This window comes from Thamnophis sirtalis, unplaced genomic scaffold, assembly GCF_051295495.1.
Source record: "Thamnophis sirtalis isolate CommonGarterSnake01/CBP01778 unplaced genomic scaffold, rThaSir2_p1.2 scaffold_4, whole genome shotgun sequence".
Lineage (NCBI taxonomy): Eukaryota > Metazoa > Chordata > Lepidosauria > Squamata > Natricidae > Thamnophis > Thamnophis sirtalis.
Window position 1 is genome coordinate 89,435,787 of NW_028261384.1, and position 19,748 is coordinate 89,455,534.

The 19,748-nt window shown below is 37.0% G+C and overlaps 2 protein-coding genes across 6 annotated transcripts in view; one reads left to right on the forward strand and one right to left on the reverse strand.

Moving 5' to 3' along the window:
• The window catches only part of INTS10 (integrator complex subunit 10), a 50,429-nt gene extending 42,639 nt beyond the window's left edge, over positions 1 to 7,790 (forward strand). The window contains exons 17-18 of one of the 4 annotated variants that reach the window (XM_014068111.2): positions 5,597 to 5,674; positions 7,634 to 7,790. In XM_014068111.2, the coding sequence (XP_013923586.2) occupies positions 5,597 to 5,674; positions 7,634 to 7,790 (235 nt within the window). Of the gene's footprint in view, positions 1 to 1,649; positions 1,760 to 5,596; positions 5,675 to 7,633 lie in introns of those variants that run through there. The other 3 variants (XM_014068126.2, XM_087713348.1, XM_087713347.1) reach the window with 3 other exon arrangements.
• Positions 7,791 to 8,692: 902 nt separating this feature from the next.
• Positions 8,693 to 19,748, reverse strand: part of HGSNAT (heparan-alpha-glucosaminide N-acetyltransferase) — a 32,156-nt gene continuing 21,100 nt past the window's right edge. Inside the window, exons 11-18 of one of the 2 annotated variants that reach the window (XM_014068138.2) lie at positions 18,914 to 19,029; positions 17,231 to 17,352; positions 16,166 to 16,292; positions 14,557 to 14,643; positions 14,059 to 14,136; positions 12,017 to 12,087; positions 11,822 to 11,934; positions 8,693 to 8,874 (exon numbers count right to left, since the gene is read on the reverse strand). In XM_014068138.2, coding sequence (XP_013923613.2) covers positions 8,693 to 8,874; positions 11,822 to 11,934; positions 12,017 to 12,087; positions 14,059 to 14,136; positions 14,557 to 14,643; positions 16,166 to 16,292; positions 17,231 to 17,352; positions 18,914 to 19,029 — 896 coding nt within the window. The remainder of the gene's footprint in view (positions 8,875 to 11,821; positions 11,935 to 12,016; positions 12,088 to 14,058; positions 14,137 to 14,556; positions 14,644 to 16,165; positions 16,293 to 17,230; positions 17,353 to 18,913; positions 19,030 to 19,748) is intronic. The other variant, XM_087713349.1, reaches the window with a different exon arrangement.

Genomic DNA, 19,748 nt, shown 5'->3' on the forward strand with positions numbered 1-19,748 from the left:
TTGTTCTCATTGTTAGGAAATTTCTCATTAGTTTTAGGTTGCTTCTCTCATTCATTAGTTTCCATCCATTGTGTCTTGCCTTGCCTTCTGGTGCTTTGGAAAAAGTCCCCCCCTTTTTTTTTGTGGCAGCCCCTCAAATATTGGAATACTGCTATAATGTCATCTCTAGTCCATCTTTTATCTAAACTAGTCATATTCAATACCTGCAACCATTCTTCATATGTTTTAGTCTCTTGGCCCCTAATCATCTTTGTTGCTCCTTTCTGCATTGTTTCCAAAGTCACAACATCTTTTTTACAATGTGGTGACCAAAACTGGATGAAGTTCTAAGTCTTACTAAGATTTTATAAAGCAATACTAATAATTCTTGTGAAATGTGAAATATCACATTGGCATAAATATTCAGACCCTTTGCAACAGCACTTGAAATTTAGCTCTGGGGCCTCCTATTTCTTTTGATGGTTGCTAACATGTTTCTATACCTTGATTGGAGTCAACCTATGGTAAATTAAATTGATTGGATACGATTTGGAAAGGCACACACCTCTATATAGAAGGATTTACACTTGACAATGCATACTGTAGGAGAGCAAAAGTCATGAGGTCAAAGGAAGTGCTCAGGATTATTGCAAGGCACAGAACGGGAAAGCTACAATAAAATTTATGCTGCACTGATGATTCCTAAGAGTGGCCTCCATAATTCTCAAATGGAAGAAGTTTGGCAAAACCAGGATTTTTCCAAGAGTTGTTCACCCGGTCAAATGAGTATTCATGGGAGATGGGCCTTAGTAAGAGAAGTGACCAAGAATTTGATGGTCACTCTGACGGAGCTCAAGAGATCCTGTGTAGAGATGGGACAGAGTTCCAGAGGGACAACTATCACTGCACTAACCTGGGCTTTAGGGCAGAGTGACTGGATGGAAGCCTCTCCTCAGTTCCAAACACATGAGAGCCTGCTTGGAGTTTGCAAAAAAGCACCCGGAGTTCTCTCAATCTGTGAGGAACAAGGTTCTCTGATCTAATGAAACTAAGATTGAACTGTTAGGCCTCAATTCTAAAGATATGTCTGGAGGAAACCAGGTACTACTCATTATCTACCCAATATCCCAATGAAGCATGGTGGTGAGAGCATCATGGTGTGGAAGTGTTTTTCACCAGCAGGGACTAGGAGACTGGTCAGGGTTGAGGGAAAGGTGAATGGAGCAAAGTAGAGCACTCAGGACCTCAGACTGGGCTGAAGGTTCACTTTCCAATGTAACAACGATCCTAAGCACACAACCAAGACAACACAGGAGTGGCTTAGGGACAACTCTGAATGTCCTAGCATGGCCCAGCCAGAGCCCTGACTTGAACCTTATGGACCATCTCTGGAGAGACCTGAAAATTGCTGTCCATCAACAGTTGCCATTGAATCTGGCTGAGCTTGAGAGGATTTGCAAGGAAGAATGGCAAAAAATCCCCCAATCCATGTGTGCAAAGATTGTTGTATCATACCTAAATAGACTCAAGGCTGAAATTGCTGCCAAAGGTGCTTCAACAAAATACTGAGTGAAAGGTCTGAATACTTATGCCAATGTGATATTTCAGTTTTTTTCTTTTTAATAAATTTACAGACATTTCTAAAATTTTGTTTCACTTTGTTGTTATAGGGTACTGAGTGCTGATTAATGAGAAAAAAATGAATTTCAACAACTGTACAATCAGCATAACAAAAGTGAAGGGCGGTCTGAATACTTTCTGAATTCACTGTAGTACAATTTATCACATCTAGGATATAGCCTAGTATCCGTGTATTAAATCATTTAATACCGAAATCACCGAACTGGAACATATTATCAACACTACAAAGCTCTACATTATGGGTAGCTAACATGGTGTCTTCCAGATGTGTTCCCACAATCTTTCATTATTTGCCTTGCTATCTATGGTTACTTATGGTAGAACTTTTAATTGAAAACATTTGCATGGGAGGTGTTTTAGAAGCCTGGAAAAGGCTTGTTCACTTCAGCGGAGTTGAATTTTCTATCCATATAGATTATCTGTTGGGCTTCCAAAATGACAGGAATTGGGAAGCTTGAGCAGTAGAAATGTGTTTTCAGTCCAAAAACTATTTTGGTCATATTGCATTTTCATTGATTATTTTTTATAATTAGCTTAAAAGTTTATTGCGGTTATAGACTACAAAGAAAGGAAAATACAAAAAGAAACTCAGCTCGCAAGAAGAAAGCTGAAGAGGTGATTAACAAATGTCCACTAGGCTTACTACATTATGAATTTCTCTGATACGCATAATGCAAAGTGAGAAATCTGCAAGGAAAATAATGGGGATATCATTCTGATTTACGACTTATTTTTATTTTTCTGGGTATGAGAGAACCTGATATTTCTGAATCTCTTATCTGTTATTGGATTCATGCTGCTATTCATATCCAGTGAAGTCCCAAGTTAAAATATTGATTTCTATCAACTATTATCAAAAGCTTTTTGATTTAAAAAAGCTTTTTTTAATCTTCTATGCACATTAGATTCTCAGTTATTCCAAATAGTAACCCCAAAAAAGTAAATTTCCTTATAACATGTTTTTATTGCATCCAACATGTTTATTAGAATATTGGTTCTCAATATTTGGGGCACATTATCAAACAACCTAAATTTCACTAAGATTATAAAAAGCCTATTTTATCCCAAAACATGTATAGTCATTTTTAATTTGTTGAGGTAAATTTTAAAAGTTTCAAAGTTTTAGTCTTATGCCCAATTTACCTATGATTTATACATGCTACTGGTTGAGAAGATAATAGCAGCCAGATGTTCTGCCTATAGGGAAAGAGTTTTGTATTTTATATAATTACAAAGTAATCCCTTGCTACCATTCTTTTCCCTGGGATAGGGGAGTTAATTTCACAAAACATTTTCCGAAGTACTTTCTTACTAAGAATATATTCTTAAGAGACTAAGTCTTTATTTTACTTTTCCAAGTTAAATTTGTATTTTTCAAAGCCAGTGAATTTTAATTATCAGGTTGGCAGTTGTGTGATGGAATGCATTATTGTGGTATACAAATAAAAGTGACTGTCAATCCTGAAGCTGATCTGGCTGAAGCCATCTTGGAGCTTCAGGACTGCCACGCTGGAGTGAGGGATAGGGAGGAGGGATTAGAGATAGCTGGGGTTGTGCAGTTATAATAAAATGCTTTTTCTTGGGGACCAACGACATTTTCACACCTGGCTGGAGGAAGGAGGAATGATGTCACCAGATCAGTGAATGCTGCCTTGATAGGGCCATGTGACTGATTGTTTGGGGTTGAGGAAAAAAAACTTACTTTTAATTAGATGAAAACCAAGGTGCCCCTCAGAGTTGGTTTTCAAAAGATATGTGCCAATACGATATTTCCAGCTATTCTTTGAGGAATCTACCTGTCTCTGAGTTTTTGCTTGCTATGAATCTATTACTTGGAATCCTGACACTGACTCCATCCTACCTAACAGTTTCAGTTGCTAAACCTTCTATTATGACTACTAATGTGCACCACATTGAACTATGAAACAATGATCTGTTCTTCTATTGTATAATAATCGTATGGGTTTCAAGTCATAATTTTGGTGAATAGACAGGAAATTGGACCTGTGCCCTGAATTAGCGAGAAAGGATTAGTTGCAATAGCATTCTTTCCCCAGTTATAGTTCTGTTTACCTTCTTTAGCTCATTTCTCTATTTAGCATTATTACACCTGTTGTAGAGTCTGATCTTTAATTGAAAGTTCTGTTTCAAACATTTGGGTTTAAGTAGTGGTTCAGCTTTATCATGCCACAACTTTATTAAGAGCATAATGCAATTCTTCTGCAGAAGGGACATTTGCTGATCATAAAATAATTCCTGTGTCCAATTTCTTGTAAATGTGTTGGAGAACCAGATTGGCATAGTGGTTGAAGCACGAGGCTAGGGAGACTCTTGAGTTCCAGTCGCACCATAGCTACAAACCCAGCTGTCACTTTCTCTTAGTATAAGATGCACCTTTCCCTCCCCTAAGAGCGTGGAAATGTTGGTGCGTCTTATATACTGAATACAGTCTTTTTTTGGCCTCCCAAAGCCCCACCTCGCATCCCATTTTTGCAAAAAACGGAGGTGTTTTTGCCTTCCCTCAGGCCCTAGCAGCACTCTGCAGGCTTCAGCAGGGCTCGGGTAAGGCAAAAACGTTTTTGCTGCTAGAGGCTGAGTGAAGATACAAACTTTTTTTCTTGCCTCTTTGGAATCTTGGTGCTTCTTATACACCTGTGCGTCGTTTAGACTGAAAAATATGGTAAATTCAGTAGAATTCTGTTAGAAGCTTTCAAACTGATATGACTTCCAACAGGACTTCTTAAATGCTAATATAAAAGATATATAAATTTGTTTTCTTATCTTTTTAATAGATATATGAAACAAGTCTATTAGGTACCATTTTGGTTAATGGGGGTGGGGAAAACCATCTCTAAAGCATCAGTATCAGTGAAATTATTGCAGCTTTTCATCGTACAGCAGCAATTAAGAAAAATGCTGGAAAAATAATAAAACACTGGAGAAGGCAAAAATTACAATACGTATTTCCTGTAGCACATATGAATAATAATAAACTTCAAATGACATTAACTTGCAGCTATTACCAAAAAAGAATGTATTTCATGTCTTAATATTCTGCTAAATTTCTGTTTGGAAGCATTTGTAGTGTAAGTCAGTTCTGGAATGGTGAAGCCCTGGTGGTGCAGTGGTTAGAATGCAGTATTGCAGGCTAACTGTTCACAGCCTGGAGTTAGATCCTGATGACATTCAAGGTTGACTCTGCCTTCTATCCTTCCAACATCGTTAAAATGAGGACCCAAATTATTGGGGGCAATATGCTGAAATTGCAAACTGTCCAGAGACTGCTTAAGGCACTTTAGGGCGGTATATAAATCTAAGAGCTATTGCTATTGAAATGTTATGTTTTCTTTTCTCTTTCAAAATACCTTGGTTTTGCTGTTGATTTGTTTTCTTTTGAAAGTTGCTTTCACAAAATTACTAAAAAAAATATTCGGCAAAGAATTATAGCAGTTTCCCTAGATGTGCTCTGGGGCAAGAAAAGGTGTACCATACTAGATGCCAAGTAGCCCTTTCTATTTTGTAAAAGAAAGAGGTGGCTTGATATTATCTGTTACATTGGTAGCCTAGTCTAACAGTAATGGTTTTCTTCCATTTGAAAAAGAGATAGCGAATCAGAGTATGTGCTTCAGGGGATATCTTATATTCTCTTTAACATGTGAACATTTGCTGAGCTTCCTTACTGAAATTTTACATCCAAGGATTGCTTGCCACATTGTATCTTTCTTGGTAAAGGCATTATTTATGCCAACAGGATTTAAATCCTCAGCTGACTTCTTGAATGCTCTTCTTTGAAACACCTAGGCTTGCGAAGCTTTTTCTGTTTCATCTCTAATAAAAAAATCTATTGGATGCTTGCACTAGGATTTAGACTTGATTTGTACTCCTCTTAATGTGTACGTTACTGGAGAATTGATTTTGTAGCACAGCGGGAAGTTGGTGTGTGTGTTTGAATGCTGCTGTTTGCTGTTTTTTAAAGGACTTCTAGCCCTCCACTGGGGTTACTGCAGCAGGAATTCATACCTGTACTACAGCCCAGCATGCAGACTGCTGACAGGTACAAAGCAGGAGGACACCCCTGCTCATAGTGTGCTGTCTTTTCGTCAATATGTTGTACCGGTCATGGTTATCAGACCTTTGTTAATTCCATGCTTTTGTTCTTCATTTGTGCCTACACCATTTGGCAAATTGTTTTATTATTGTTAACATTTGTTATTTTTTCATGTTACTGGCTCATGTATGTTAAACTTTTAAATGGATTATATAATAAAATGATGCTCTTATTTTTTTCTGGACAAACTAGTCCATTCTTTTATAATGTAGCTAAACATTGACTTTAATATGTTAAGACTGGCAAGGATTTTCATGGAATTTTTCATATTCTTTACTTTCACTACATTGCTTGTTCCTATTTTCTTTGCCTCTTGAGAAGCAAATTTGACTATAAGCAGCAGAAGAATATATATATATATATATTCTGGTTTGCGGTTTCAGCAAGTTGTTTCTTCAACAAGAAATTAGCCTTCTGTTAAAACACTATATGGGCAAGATAGAGGCAATGAAAAGGCAGCATATAAATAATGTGAAGTCTTATTTAAAATCAAACAAATGCAGCCTTATTAAATATGTGGTTTAAGAACTAAAATGTGATACATATTTTTGTGGAATTGACGTCAAATTGTGCATTTTTACTTTGACAATTAGCCTCAGCTAATTCGTGATATTGTAGAGAGGGTTTTTTAGATAAAATAGTAATAACTGTTGTAAAGCAATTTTGGAAGATTAAAGACTTGGAATTCATTTCTACCATTGCCTTCCTCTTTTTTGCCCATTTTTATTTTGAACTCTCTACCAATAGCTAGAGGTTGTATAACAAAGAAATACGCTGTAGCCCATGGTGGATATACAGCAGTTTCTGGTGTCTTAATAGTTCTGTTATGTACTGATGATGTGTCCCAACCCATTAAGATAAATTTGGTGCGTATGTGTTGCAACATGGTTAAATCTTAACCTTTCAAATTGCTTGAGAATCCATAGGTCATACCTGAGCGCAAGATCATAACAATAAGAGGAAAAAGCAGAGTCTGGAGAAACTAAAATGAAGTTTAGAATGTCCATTACAAAATGGCATAATCGGACTCATTTCTGTAGCTCTTGGTGCTGCAGTAGTGGTTATAGTGGAATTGGTAATCATTGACTTATAACAAATCATTTAATGGCAAATCAGAGATACGATGCTGCTGAAAAAAATGAGTTATGATTTGTCCTCAAAGTTACATTTGTACTAACTGCACGATCATATGATTGCAGTTTGGGTGCTTGGCAACCAGCTCATTTACAACAGTTGCAGTGCTCTAGTCATGTGATCACAAATTGGGGCTTCCCAAATGGCTTTCAACAAGGAAAATCAATGGCCAAATTCGGTTAACAATCGGTTAGCATCACTCAGCAACCAAATTCTGGCCCAATTGTGGTCATAAGTTGAGGACTACTTACTACTATTTAACAGTAAATAGTACTGTTGATTTTTCTCTTGTTAGGCCATAAATTATTTAATTTCTTATGGAGAGAGTAATGCAGTGTTTTAGGCAGGGATATCATCTCCAGAACTTTACAGTTAGATTACTACATATATATTGACCTGCTTTTATTCTATTTTGGTAAATAATTTATGCTAAAAATGAAATACTTGCAGTCATAAAAATATTCTTATGGCCAAATTTAAACCTGAATACAATTGTTCTTTAGCATGGCTACTTTAATACACTGCATTAAAGAGATCCAGACATTTCAGGACTTAAGATTCTAGGATGTGTTTCCATACCTTTAAAATCATTTGGAGGTTTTACATAAAATCTTATAATATATGTATGATACTTATCACACAACATTTTCATTCTATAAATATTTTAAAATGTTAACTGGAATGTTCTACAACCAATACTATGCAGTTTTCATTTTACAAGATGTAGCTCCATGGCCTTTAATTTTTTTGTGTGTGTTATTATAATTGCAGACATCACACTATCACCAGAGGAATCACCAAAGGTGTGAAGGAAGATTTCCGTCTGGCAATGGAGCGTCAAGTATCACGCTGTGGGGAAAACTTGATGATGGTATTGCATAGATTCTGTATGAGTGAGAAGATTTTGCTTCTTCAGACATTGAGCTGAGTCAACGTCATTTGAGCTCCTTCATTGGAGTTGAGAAGCAAATAAGGAGGAAAATCATTATCATTCCATTGGGGCCAGCCAGTTATCCTTAGGTGCTGAAGCAAAGTTGCTGGAAAAGTATAGCCAAACTTCATGACTTCAACTTTTGACTTTGGCATTCTAAATAAAATAAGCTTTCAAAATTAATTAAAAATCATCCTTTCATTAAAAAAAAATCTAGTTTAGATACAAGACTGGATTTAAAATTGTAGGTAAGTAATAGAAATCCATAATTCCATTACAGTCATGTTACAAAAATTCATAAGCCATGTAAAGCTGATACAGATATTCATCATGATATTTTGCTGGAGATCATCATGGTCAAGTGTTCTGCCTGATATCATCAAGCAAGCAGGCTGACGGCAGATACAAGTCATTTGTAAGCCATATTTGACTATTGTTTAAGTGCATCTTAGCTTTACAAAACAAATATAGCAGCTGAACTGAAGCCATGAAGGAGACTGAAGAGTACTGTTGTTCATTCCATTCTACAATCTTGAATTGCAGCACAATAAAATGAACAGAATCTTCCTGACCCTGCATAGTCCCAAATACCACTGCATAATCTATGTGATTTTTATAAGGCAAATTTCTGAATACTTGTGTACCAAAAATTCTTTTGAAAATACCATTATTGGAAAGCATTCAGTACGTTTATTTAGAAATTGAATAATGTAGAAAATAAAGTTTGAATGAAGTCTTGTTTTACTAAATGGAAGGCTAACTAAATATACAGGTTTCACTTCAAAATAATTTGGAATGTAAACCAAATACAGGACCCTTTGGGAAAAAAATGTGACAATAATATGAGGGGAAATACAACGTTCTTATAGCCCATACTTTTTGATTTGTATTAAGTTGAATTATATCTTCCAAAATATCCTTTTCTGGTAGAGTATATATGATATGATAACCCATAAAGATGTAGCAATTAGATCCTGAGTCAAATGTTCACTGTGTGATTGTGTATCATGCAGCTTCCATTTAAAAGGAAAATAGTTTTCAAATATTTCATGTCCTACATAAACAAGAATGGAGTTCATACCTGTAAAGAAATAAAAAATACCATCAGAAAAGTAATAATGCATGTGTGTGTGTGTGAGAGAGAGAGAGAGGGAGGGAGGGAGAGAGAGAGAGAGAGAGAGAGAGATGGATGGAGAGAGAAATTTGCCACTCATTGCTTTGAAGCAGCTCTGGGCAGCTTATAACATTAAAAACAATAAGATCATAAAAGATCAGAATTTCTAAGAATAAAAATAGAATTATAATCTAAAGTAAAGTTACAGTTAAAAGATACGACAGGAGGAAGATGGGATTTTTCTCTTCAACCATCTTCAGTATGCTATTCCCTTGTTGGGGTCCCAAGCCTCCTGGCAGAATCAGGCCCTTTTGAAAGGCTGGGAGTCAATCTCATCTTGGGATAAGATATTCTAAAGGGCAGAAGCCACAGCAGAGAAGACTTTTCTGGACTTTGCACCTGAAAGTCCCTATGTGATGGGCCCACAGCATGCCCTCTCTGCTGGGATAGGTAAGACAGGCCATCCCATCGGGGTGAGGATGGTTCCTTAAGTAACCTGGACCGATGCCATGCAGAGCTTTAATTCATCCTGAATTTCACTCAGAAGCAACATCATGTATAATATGGGCCACTCTAGGGAATCCCTGGAACCACAGTAATCCACATGTGATGACCAGGACTTGAGTGATTGAAAATAGGGACTCTTGATCCAGGAAAAACTAACTGCTACACAACATAAAATGCAAAAGCCACCTATTATTTGACCAGGAGTTGTGAGGCAGGAGAAACCCCCCAAGTTGCAGGTGCATTCTGTAACCCCATCCAGAACCGAAGTCCCAGATTTTGAAACTCCATGCTCCCCAAACCACCAGGTTTTGGCTGAAGACTATTGTACCGCATCCAAGTCCTTACAGCCTCCAGGCATGGCGAGATAGCATCACTTGGATCAACAGAGGTGGAGAGATAAAGTTGAGTATCATCAGCATATTGAAACTCAACCCATGAGGGCGAATGATCTCACCCAGTGGCTTTATATAGATATTAAAAAGGATGGAGAAAGTGCTATGTCCTGCAGCATACTACAAAGAAGTGGCCATGGATCTCCCAGTTAACACCAATTGGGACTGGCCTTGGAGAAGGGAGCAAACTGAGCACACAACTGTGCTGCCCAGCCACAAACCCCAAACTGGCCCAAAGAATAGGGTTGAAATCTGCAGAGAGGTTCAAGAGCGCAAGTATGGTTGCACAACTTTCATCCTGCTCTTGCTAGATATCATCAAAAAATGTGACCAATGTTGTTTCTGTTCTATAACTAGGCCTGAATTTGACAGGAAGGGGTCTAAATAATTCAGGAACCTCTGAAGTTGCCAAGCAATCACTTCTTTCTGAGGAAGGAAAAACGGGAACTGACAAAAATTGTCCAGGTAGATAAGATCAAGTGATAATTTTTAAGAAGGTGGTAGTCCAGGTACTCCTTCAGCCTGGATCCAGGCGGTTGTTGCCGCCTCCTTACGGGAGGGGGTCTTTCCCCCTGCTTTAAAGGCGGTGGTGGTGAGACCCCTCCTGAAGAAATCATCTTTGGATCCAGCCGTTTTAAACAACTACCGTCCAGTCTCCAACCTCCCCTTTGTGGGGAAGGTTGTCGAGAAGGTGGTGGCCTTTCAGCTCCAGCGGTCCTTGGAGGAAGCCAGTTATCTTGATCCATTCCAGTCAGGCTTCAGGCCTGGCTACAGCACAGAAACCGCTTTGGTCGCATTGACCGATGATCTCTGGAGAGCCAGGGATAGAGGCCACGCCTCCATCCTGATACTCCTTGACCTCTGTGGCTTTCGATACCATCGACCATGGTATCCTTCTGCAACGATTGCAGGAGGTGGGGGTGGGAGGCACTGTTTTACGGTGGTTCTCCTCTTACCTCTCGGACAGGTCGCAGTCGGTGTTAGTCGGAGGGCAGAGATCGACCCCCAGGCCCCTAACATATGGGGTGCCGCAGGGTTTGGTCCTGTCCCCCCTTCTTTTTAATATCTACATGAAACCGCTGGGCGAGATCATTCGATGGCACGGGATAAAATACCACCAGTATGCGGACGATACACATTCAGGGACTGTGCTTCATAAATTCCTGGTTGTGAGACAGTTTCTAAAGCTGGGCTGACGGGACCAGTTGAAATTGTTGCTATTGTACCAGCATCCCTGCTACATGACAATCTTCCTGCTTGAGATGCTGGAGGCCATTTGGGGCAGTTGGTGGATTTCCCCAGACTTAAGGTTCTGAAAGACTTCAGCCTGTCATTCCTAGATTTGGCATCTGAAGCGGCCTAAGATGGTCATCGTGGCGGCCATAGGCCTATCACAGATCATCTAAAACCTAAGTTGAGATAGTCCCTGAATGCCAAGAGATTATCAAATTACCACTGCCACCTCACCCCATCCCACCTACTCTACCCTACCCTGGAGTTTCTAGCTTCACTTCCAGTCCTCTTCCTATAAACTACAAATATAATATCACAATGGAACAAAATGGTATTTTTTTACCAGATGACGTCTAAACATTATTGGTTATCAATCCCACAAATCGTGCCACCAGTATTTTCAGTTGTCCCTAAAGCTACTTGAGTTTCTTTTATAATTAATCCAAATTAGACTTTCCAGGACATTCCTACAGAATAATCAAGCTATATCATTCCAGCAGCTATTTCACCCATATTGCATGGAATCATTATTTCAACCATAAGCTGATGATGGCACACATTATGATTCCAGGAAATTCAGTCCACTTGTTAGCAAAAATTTTCAGTGAAAATTCAACAATGCATCTAGTGAGGCTGCTAGAACAATATAAACCAGTGTAAAACTTGGGTGGGAGAGATAGAAACTTCCCACTATGAATCAACAGACAATCTACCAAGGTCTTCATTGCCACCTAGGTGTTTAATCTGAAAAAAGTTAAATTTTTATTTTTAAGCATACTCACCTGGATAAAAAAATGGAGCACCTGACCATACCTTCTTAACATCTATAAGATAGTATATCAACATCAGAAGTATAAAGGCAAAGCTGCTCAGTGTTGTCACGTATGAAATTGACCTGCAGGAATGTCAAAAGGTAATCCAAGATTTATCTATCAAATATCAGTTTATAGAATAAAATGATTCCATATGTTCCTCACCATAAATTCTTGTTAACTGGAATGAAGCCTGCATCTTTTGAGCATTTTGTCAACACCATAGAAATGACACCCTAAAAAAAAGCACAGATATTTTAAATGAAAACTAATGCTGGACTTAACAGAATGTTATTTAATTTGTCTGCCCACTTGCTTTGCTAGTTCATTCTCTAGAAAACTACCTTATATTCCTAAAATCTCAATAAGCAATTGCTCAATCATTTGTAACACGCGATCAGGAGCTTTCAATACATATCTCTTCCAATCAACAGGTTCTAAGATTTTTTTTCACTTCTCATATCATATAATCCTCAGAACATAATAGTGTCACTGATTGTTCTCCTTTGTTCTTTATGTCTTCCTACAACTTATATCTTCCTACTGCTCACCTCCTGACAAACTCCTATTTGATGTTATGCTTGACTTGCTCTGAATTACTCCAGAGCTGCTGCTCTGCCAATCCTAGAACATAGAATTATACAGTTGGAAGGGACTTCATGTTTTCTAGACTGGCACCATGCTTGAGCAAACAAACAAATGATTGTCCAGTCTCTTGAAAACTCACAACTTCTGGAGGCAAGGTATTAGGAAATTTATCTTTAGTTCTAGATTGTTTCTCTCCTTGGTTAGTTTCCAACCACTGTTTCTTTTCTTGGTTTTTGGTTCTTTGAAAACTGTTTGACCTCCTCATTTTTGTAGAAGTCCCTCAAATATTAAAACAGTACTGCCGTGTCATCCCCTAATCCTTTTCATTAGACTAAACTCCTATAACCATTCTTTGTATGTTTTAGTCTCCAGCTCCCTAATGCTTTTTGCTATTCTCTGCACTCTTTTCAAAGTCACAACATCTTTTTTTATATTGTGATCAAAACTTGATATAGTATTCCAAGTGTGGTCTTACTAAAGCTTTGTAAAGCAGTACTAGAACTTCACGTGATCTTGATTCTATCCCTCCATTAATGCAGCCTAGGATTGCATTGGTTTTGGATGCTGCTGTGATTGTCCAGTAGGACTCCAAGGTCCCTCTCACAGTTACTGGCATTAAGCCAACTTTCACCTAGTTTATACCTAGACATTTTTTTTTCTTACCTTAGTGTAAAATCTTATATCTATGTTGAATTTTGTATTGTTAAATACAGCCCAGGGTTCAAGTCTGTCAAGATTTTTTAAAAACTTTGAGCTTGTCTTCTGGGGTATTGGCTTTTCCTGCCAGCTTCGTGTTGTTTAAATTTGATGAGTTTCCCTTTAATTCCCTTATCTATATCATTTATGAAGATATTGCAGAGTATTGGGCCTAAAACACTACGTTGGAGTACCTCACTGCTTATCTCCCTTCAAGACTACACACTGAGTACAATTTGTCAGCCAGTAACAAACCCACTTGCTGGTGGTGCCGTCTTTCCCACATTTTACTAACTTGCCAAGAAGTAGGTTTTGGTTACTTATCAAATGCTGTACTGAAATCTAAGTGTATTATGTCCATAGCATTTTGCTGATCTACTAATTTTGTCCCTTTGTCAAATAATGAAATGAGATTTGTTTGGCATAATCTGTTTTTGGCTTCTGTTTTAATGTTGTTTGTATCTAGGTGTTTGCAGATTTGTTCCTTGATTATCTTTTCCAAGATCTTTCCGGGGATTGATATTAGGCTGATTGGTCTGTATTTTCCGGGATCTATTCCCCTCCCCCATTTTTTAAGATGACGACCATGTCAACTTTTTTCCAGTCTTCAGGCAGTTCCCTGGTGATCCAAGAACTTTGAAAGCTGTGGTTCTGAAATCACATTTGTCAGTTCCTTCAGAATTCTGGGATATAATCCATCAGGACCCGGTAATTTGAATCCATCTAGAGATGACAGGTGTTCTCTTATTTTTGCATATTTTAATTTACATTCTAAGTGTGATCCTCTAAAGAACTGAAATTCAGTTTATTGCCCAGGAAATATTCATCTCTTTTGAACCAAATTTACTAGAAAATAACACACTTTAAAAGAATTGATAAATAAATATAGTACTTGACCTAACAAAGCAATATTTGTAACTTACCATTATTACACTCCACACAAAAAATCGAAGAATTATTTCCTTATGCTGATCTTTATAAAACAAAAGAATTTTTCCTCCCTTGAAGAAAAACAAGAACATTAAATGTGGCTTAGGATAGTTTTAGTGGACTAATAAAGTGAAACTGAGAACTAGTTCATGATGTAAATATTGCAGCATTAAATAGTTCTATTAATACCTTCATCTAATCTGATTTTTGAGTATGTTTTTCTTAACCATATTAAAATTTCTCAGCATTGTAATGTAAATAAGAGCAGTTATTAAATAATTAATTCTGACGTTCTATGACTTGTTTGAAATGTTAAAATAAGTATTTCCTTGTGTTGTTCCAAAAAACCTATATGAACAACACTTGTATTATTATACCTATGGAAGGGCCACCCACCCCTCATACATATATAGGGAATTATAATCTCTCATCTTTCTATATAGCACTTGATGAAGCCTTTTTTGCTTATGTAGAGGAAGAGAATACAATACCTGAAGTCCCAAAAATGCCATAAGAACAGAATTTATTGTTCCTAAAATTCCTTCAGGGTCAAAGGGGACTGTAGTAAGATACAACACCTATAGATTGAGAAAGGTACATTAGAAATTTTGTTTAATTTTATTGAAACATTAGTTGCTAATTTAAATACAATTTGATTTAGCAATACTAAACTATTTAGCAACTATTTATAAAATTTGTTTGTCATCCATCTCACTGCAAGATGCCTCTGGGCGACTTACATTAAAAGCAGTAAAACCATACATATAGATAGATAGAAAGATAAAACTAGAACAGTAAGTAAATATATAATATGTATACAAAACAGTAAGAGTAAGAATACAAAGTTATGATTAAAAAATAGAAGCAGGATGCATAGTAGGGAAGGTACCATTGAGGCCCCAGGCCAAATGACACAGGCAGGGCTTCAAACTCTTAATGAAGAAGGGTGAGGGCAGATCTCACCCCAGGGGCACAAGATGCTCCAAAGGGCTGGCACCATGGCAGAGAAGGCTCTTAATTCTGGACCCCACCAGCTAGAATTCCTTGACCAATGGGGTGTTCAGCATGCATCCTCTACCCAGCATGGTTGAGATGGTTCTTCCAAGTAATCTGGATTCATGGCATGCAGGGCTTTATAGATAATAACCAATACCCCAAAAGCAAACTAGCAATCAAGTGCAGCTCGCAGAACAGAAGTATAACATAGACCACTCTAGGGGATCCGAAGACTGCCTATACTTCCAGTTGAAGCTTCAGAATGCTGTTGTGTAGCCCGATGCAGAGCCTTAGATCTAAAAATGTTTTTTGTTCAGATGTTTCTTCTGACCCTGAATTTCTATGTCATGAGACTGGGAGCAACACATAGGCATAGTTATTCCATTCCAGTTAGAAAGTAGGAATAGCATGGGAGTTACCTGTGCCTGCTGTCACTTAGTGTTAGACATCTGGATGGAGAAATTTTATTTGTTATATTTAATTTATTTTAAATGTATTTATTTATTTGAAAATAGAAGACCTAAAGTAAATTTAGGGCTATTACAAATGCATAATTGTGATAACTATAGCAGTAATTCACTTAAATTATTGTTCAATAGGACATAATTTAAGTTAAATGAAGTGAAGATGGGAAAAAATAGCCAAGCCATTCTACTTATTGCTAGCACTAAAACTTACTGAAAAATAGGTGAAATTTCTCCAGCCATTGCATTTCTTATCTGCTTTCTAAAGTCTTAGAGGTGGAGAACCTCAACTATTTCTGCAATGTGCAATCATAAAATTACTTTAAGAAATTAAAGAATGGTAATGTTGATTTCCTTGTTTGAATGAAATTGTAAGTGAAAGTTCTGTCACATAATATGTATTTTCTTTACATTTAAAAAATATTTCTAATGAAAATATTATGTGAACACATTAAGAAGAAAAGTTACTTGATTTCAAGGAATAAATACAGAAAATAAGAAGCTGGCAGCAATTTTGAAGAATTACAAAAATTGAAATCACAATTTGCCTTCCAATATTCTTAATAAGCAGTGATAAAACTTTTAACCAGGTTGAATCATTTTACAAATAGTTGATAGATGTTTGGAATGTTTAACTCACATTAGAAGATGGATGTTGATAGATATGATTTCCTCCTAGAAGCAAATGATCAATGTAAGCTGCTGCCCCTCCAGTACAGTTGGGAAACTTTCCAAAACTGCCAATACCTCCAGGTCCAAGGTAGCCTCTACAGGAGGGGAGAAAAAATATTTGAGAGTCATATGTTAGCATGGGTGTGATCAGACTGATTTGAAAAGGTCAAGAGCTCTTTTTGTGTAGTGTGTAGTATAATGAGAAAGCAGCTTTGCAAGCTATTAAGATTGTACAATGGCTTCCAGAATATGTCAACAATTTTCGCCACTGGCCAATGTCCATCATTTCATTTTATTGCTTTTCCCACTGTCTATAAAAATCCCAAAACAGGAATCTCATGACAAAATTCTTAGCCTGACTATCATATCTAAGCCATTTTCACAGCCCTTTAGAAGTTCCATATGCGAATCACTAAAAAAAAAAAAGCAGTCTAGGGATAAATAGCACTCCTGGAATAGCTAGCTCCAACTGAATTCAGTGAAGCTTCTTAATTTAATTTTATTTAATTTTAAATTTTATTTATTTTGTCAAGCACGTATAGGATAACAGATACAAGTATAAACATGATTATGAATACAGGAAATGGATCTGAATAAGTGGGGACAGTAGGACAGGAATGGTAGGCATGTTGTTGCGCTTATGCATGCCCCTTACAGACCTCTTAGGAATAGGGTGAGGTCAACAATAGAAAGTCTAAGGTTAAAGTTATGGGGGTTTGGGGATGAAACCACAGAGTCAGGTAGTACATTCCAGGCATTGACCACTCTGTTGCTGAAGTTGTATTTTCTGCAATTGAGTTTGAAGCAATTTACATTAGGTTTGTATCTATTGTGAGATCGTGTATTGTTGGGGTTGAAGCTGAAGTAGTCATGAGAATATTGTAGCCAGTTGTCCCTCAAGTTAACTAATGGCAAATAAATATTATTTTAATGCTAAACATTGCAGTGTTATTAAACAGAACAGCATATTAAATCTTATAGGTATCTGGAAAAGATAGAATTGAAAAAAAAAAGGATTTAAGTTTCAACTGACTTTGGACATCCAGGTACACTCAAAAGGAAGGTGAGACACAGCCAAAGTCCTTCAAGGGCCAGCATAAAAAGCCACTGGGGCCAATAAGGAAGAATATCCTGAAGAGCAGGGTAGGAAGTTTCCTATTAAAACATAGAAAGAAAAGTAAAATGTGCGTAATTCAAGTTTCATTGGGAAACTCCTACAAGTGCTGAATTTGCTGAAGGTATTTACTTTAACACAATTTGTATACTTTCAAGAGGTTTTCTTCTATTAAATATCTTCATAACACTAGTTAACTTCAGCCACTGACATATGGGCCAATCTTTTTTTTTCCACAATGGAAAAGAAAAACTAATGTGAATATACTTGCATTCAGTGTGTAAACTATTTCAGTGGTTTTCAGTCCAGATCAAGCATTACAGTCAGGTAACTGATTTGTTATCTAATAACTTACTTTTATCATTCTTCCATTTTCAATTTTTTTGAGCAATCCAAAAAGAAGCAATATATTCATTAACAAAGAAAACAAATTAAACAAACGTTAACAGTATTAAACATTAAAACAGCTAGCAAAAATAAAGCACCCCAGTAAAGCATTAGGAAGGGCCTAGCTAATCCCAAAACCCATTTCTCACTCCTTTCTTTGGTTCATCACCTACACTAGCTAGATATTTGAAGGAGTGTTTTAAACTTGTATGTTTAATACATAGTTCAATTGATGTGGAAGAGAAGGACTCCATTTTGTTTTGGACTTAAAGCTAAGTGCTGCCTCTTTTGTCTGTTCTAAGAAATAGATCAAAGAACTATATTCAGGTAGTAAACATTCTATAACCTAAACCCATTTCAAATACTGAATGACAAGAACAAGAAGCAAAAATTAGCAACTTTATTCTTGAAAAGTTTAATAATCTAGGCTTCTACGAGATGCCTGAAGTCACCTTTTTGACCTAATTTACTTTACTTTAGGAGAAGCTTTTAATTCAGGAACAACTCCACCAGATGACACACATGCAATAGCAGCACAAAAGCCCTGTATGCTTGGAAAATTATTCTGATGTATTGTTCTTTAAAGCGTTCTGAAAAAAGATACTTCTGTCTAAATCATTTAAGAAACTCTATTGCTTTCTTGGGGACGCGATGGCTCAATATTAAATTCAATATTAAAATTGAACAGACCTCTCTCAACAGATGGGGAGGGACACAATGACACCTATCTCCTATTTACAACACAGTTCTTTCAACAGTTCCAAGGTTCCACACCCATTTATAATATTCAGATGACCCTGAGGGCACAGATAAACCTCCAATGGCCTCAATGACTCTCAGAGAGAATGCCAACAACCCGATGACTGCAAGGGAAATAAATCCTTCCATTCTCCATCATTAAGTCATAACTGAAGAAGATTCTTGAATGAGAAGTGAAATGTCTTTAAGGAAAAACAAAGAAAATCCAATTGCTTTTTGAAAAAGTACCTTTGGGAAAATCATGATCTGGATGACTTAGAATTTCCATAGATATTGGGGTAAGTTAACTATTTAAGCAAGGGAGATAACTGATAACTTGTATTTGATGCATTCAATAAGCTCTATTTCACTTTTCTCTAAATTTCATATTGAAGCAGAGTTTTAATTTTTGAATTAGGAAAAGCCAATATTCTCTTCACTTTAAGTTGAAATACTACTATTAAACCATTCACTGACCAGAGTACTGTTCTCAGGTGCAGGTTTGACAAAGAGTAGTTCTAGTGTTGCAACAACAAAATATGTGCAAGCCAATCTTTGGAGCACACCTGGAATTCGTAGATTATCCAAGGAAACTAAAACAACAAAACAAATAAAAGCAATACAAGTGAGCATAAAAGTTTACAGAATAATGGATGCAGAAGTAGTTCTCATACTGTCCAACATTATATATATATATATATATATATATATATATATATATATATATATATATATATATATATATATATATATGTGTTATTATTTGTGCTGATAAATAAATAAAGGAAGACTAGTATAGATCTATTTCAAGCTATTTAGCTCTCATCAGCTAGCCATATCCTTACTGGGATTCGAACCTGTGCTCTATTGCCTCCCCAGGCAGGGAGTTAACCATTTGAGCTACAGAGAACGACTCCTTTTATCAGCCAGCCAGGGTGGGAGGTATATACTTAAAGTCACAACCCCTGGTATGTGTGTGTCAAAAACTAGCAAAAACCAGCCCACTTTTTGGAAAACAAGGGGGGCATGCAGAACTTTTGGAGGCTCGTAGAGTGCTCATGCGGGCTTGGGGGACAAAAATGGTCCATTTTTTGCTCGTTTTTGCCCTCCCCAGCCCCCAGGAGCACTTTGCAAGCCTTTCAAACTCTCTGCATGTCCATTTTTGCAAAGGGGGTTGGGTTTCAGTAGGCCAAAAATGCTGTATTTAGTGTATAAGATGCACCCAGATTTTCACCCTGTTTTTTGGGGGAGATAGGTGCGTCTTATACTCTGAAAAAAATACAGTAGGTGTTCACGCTACCCTGGCTATATT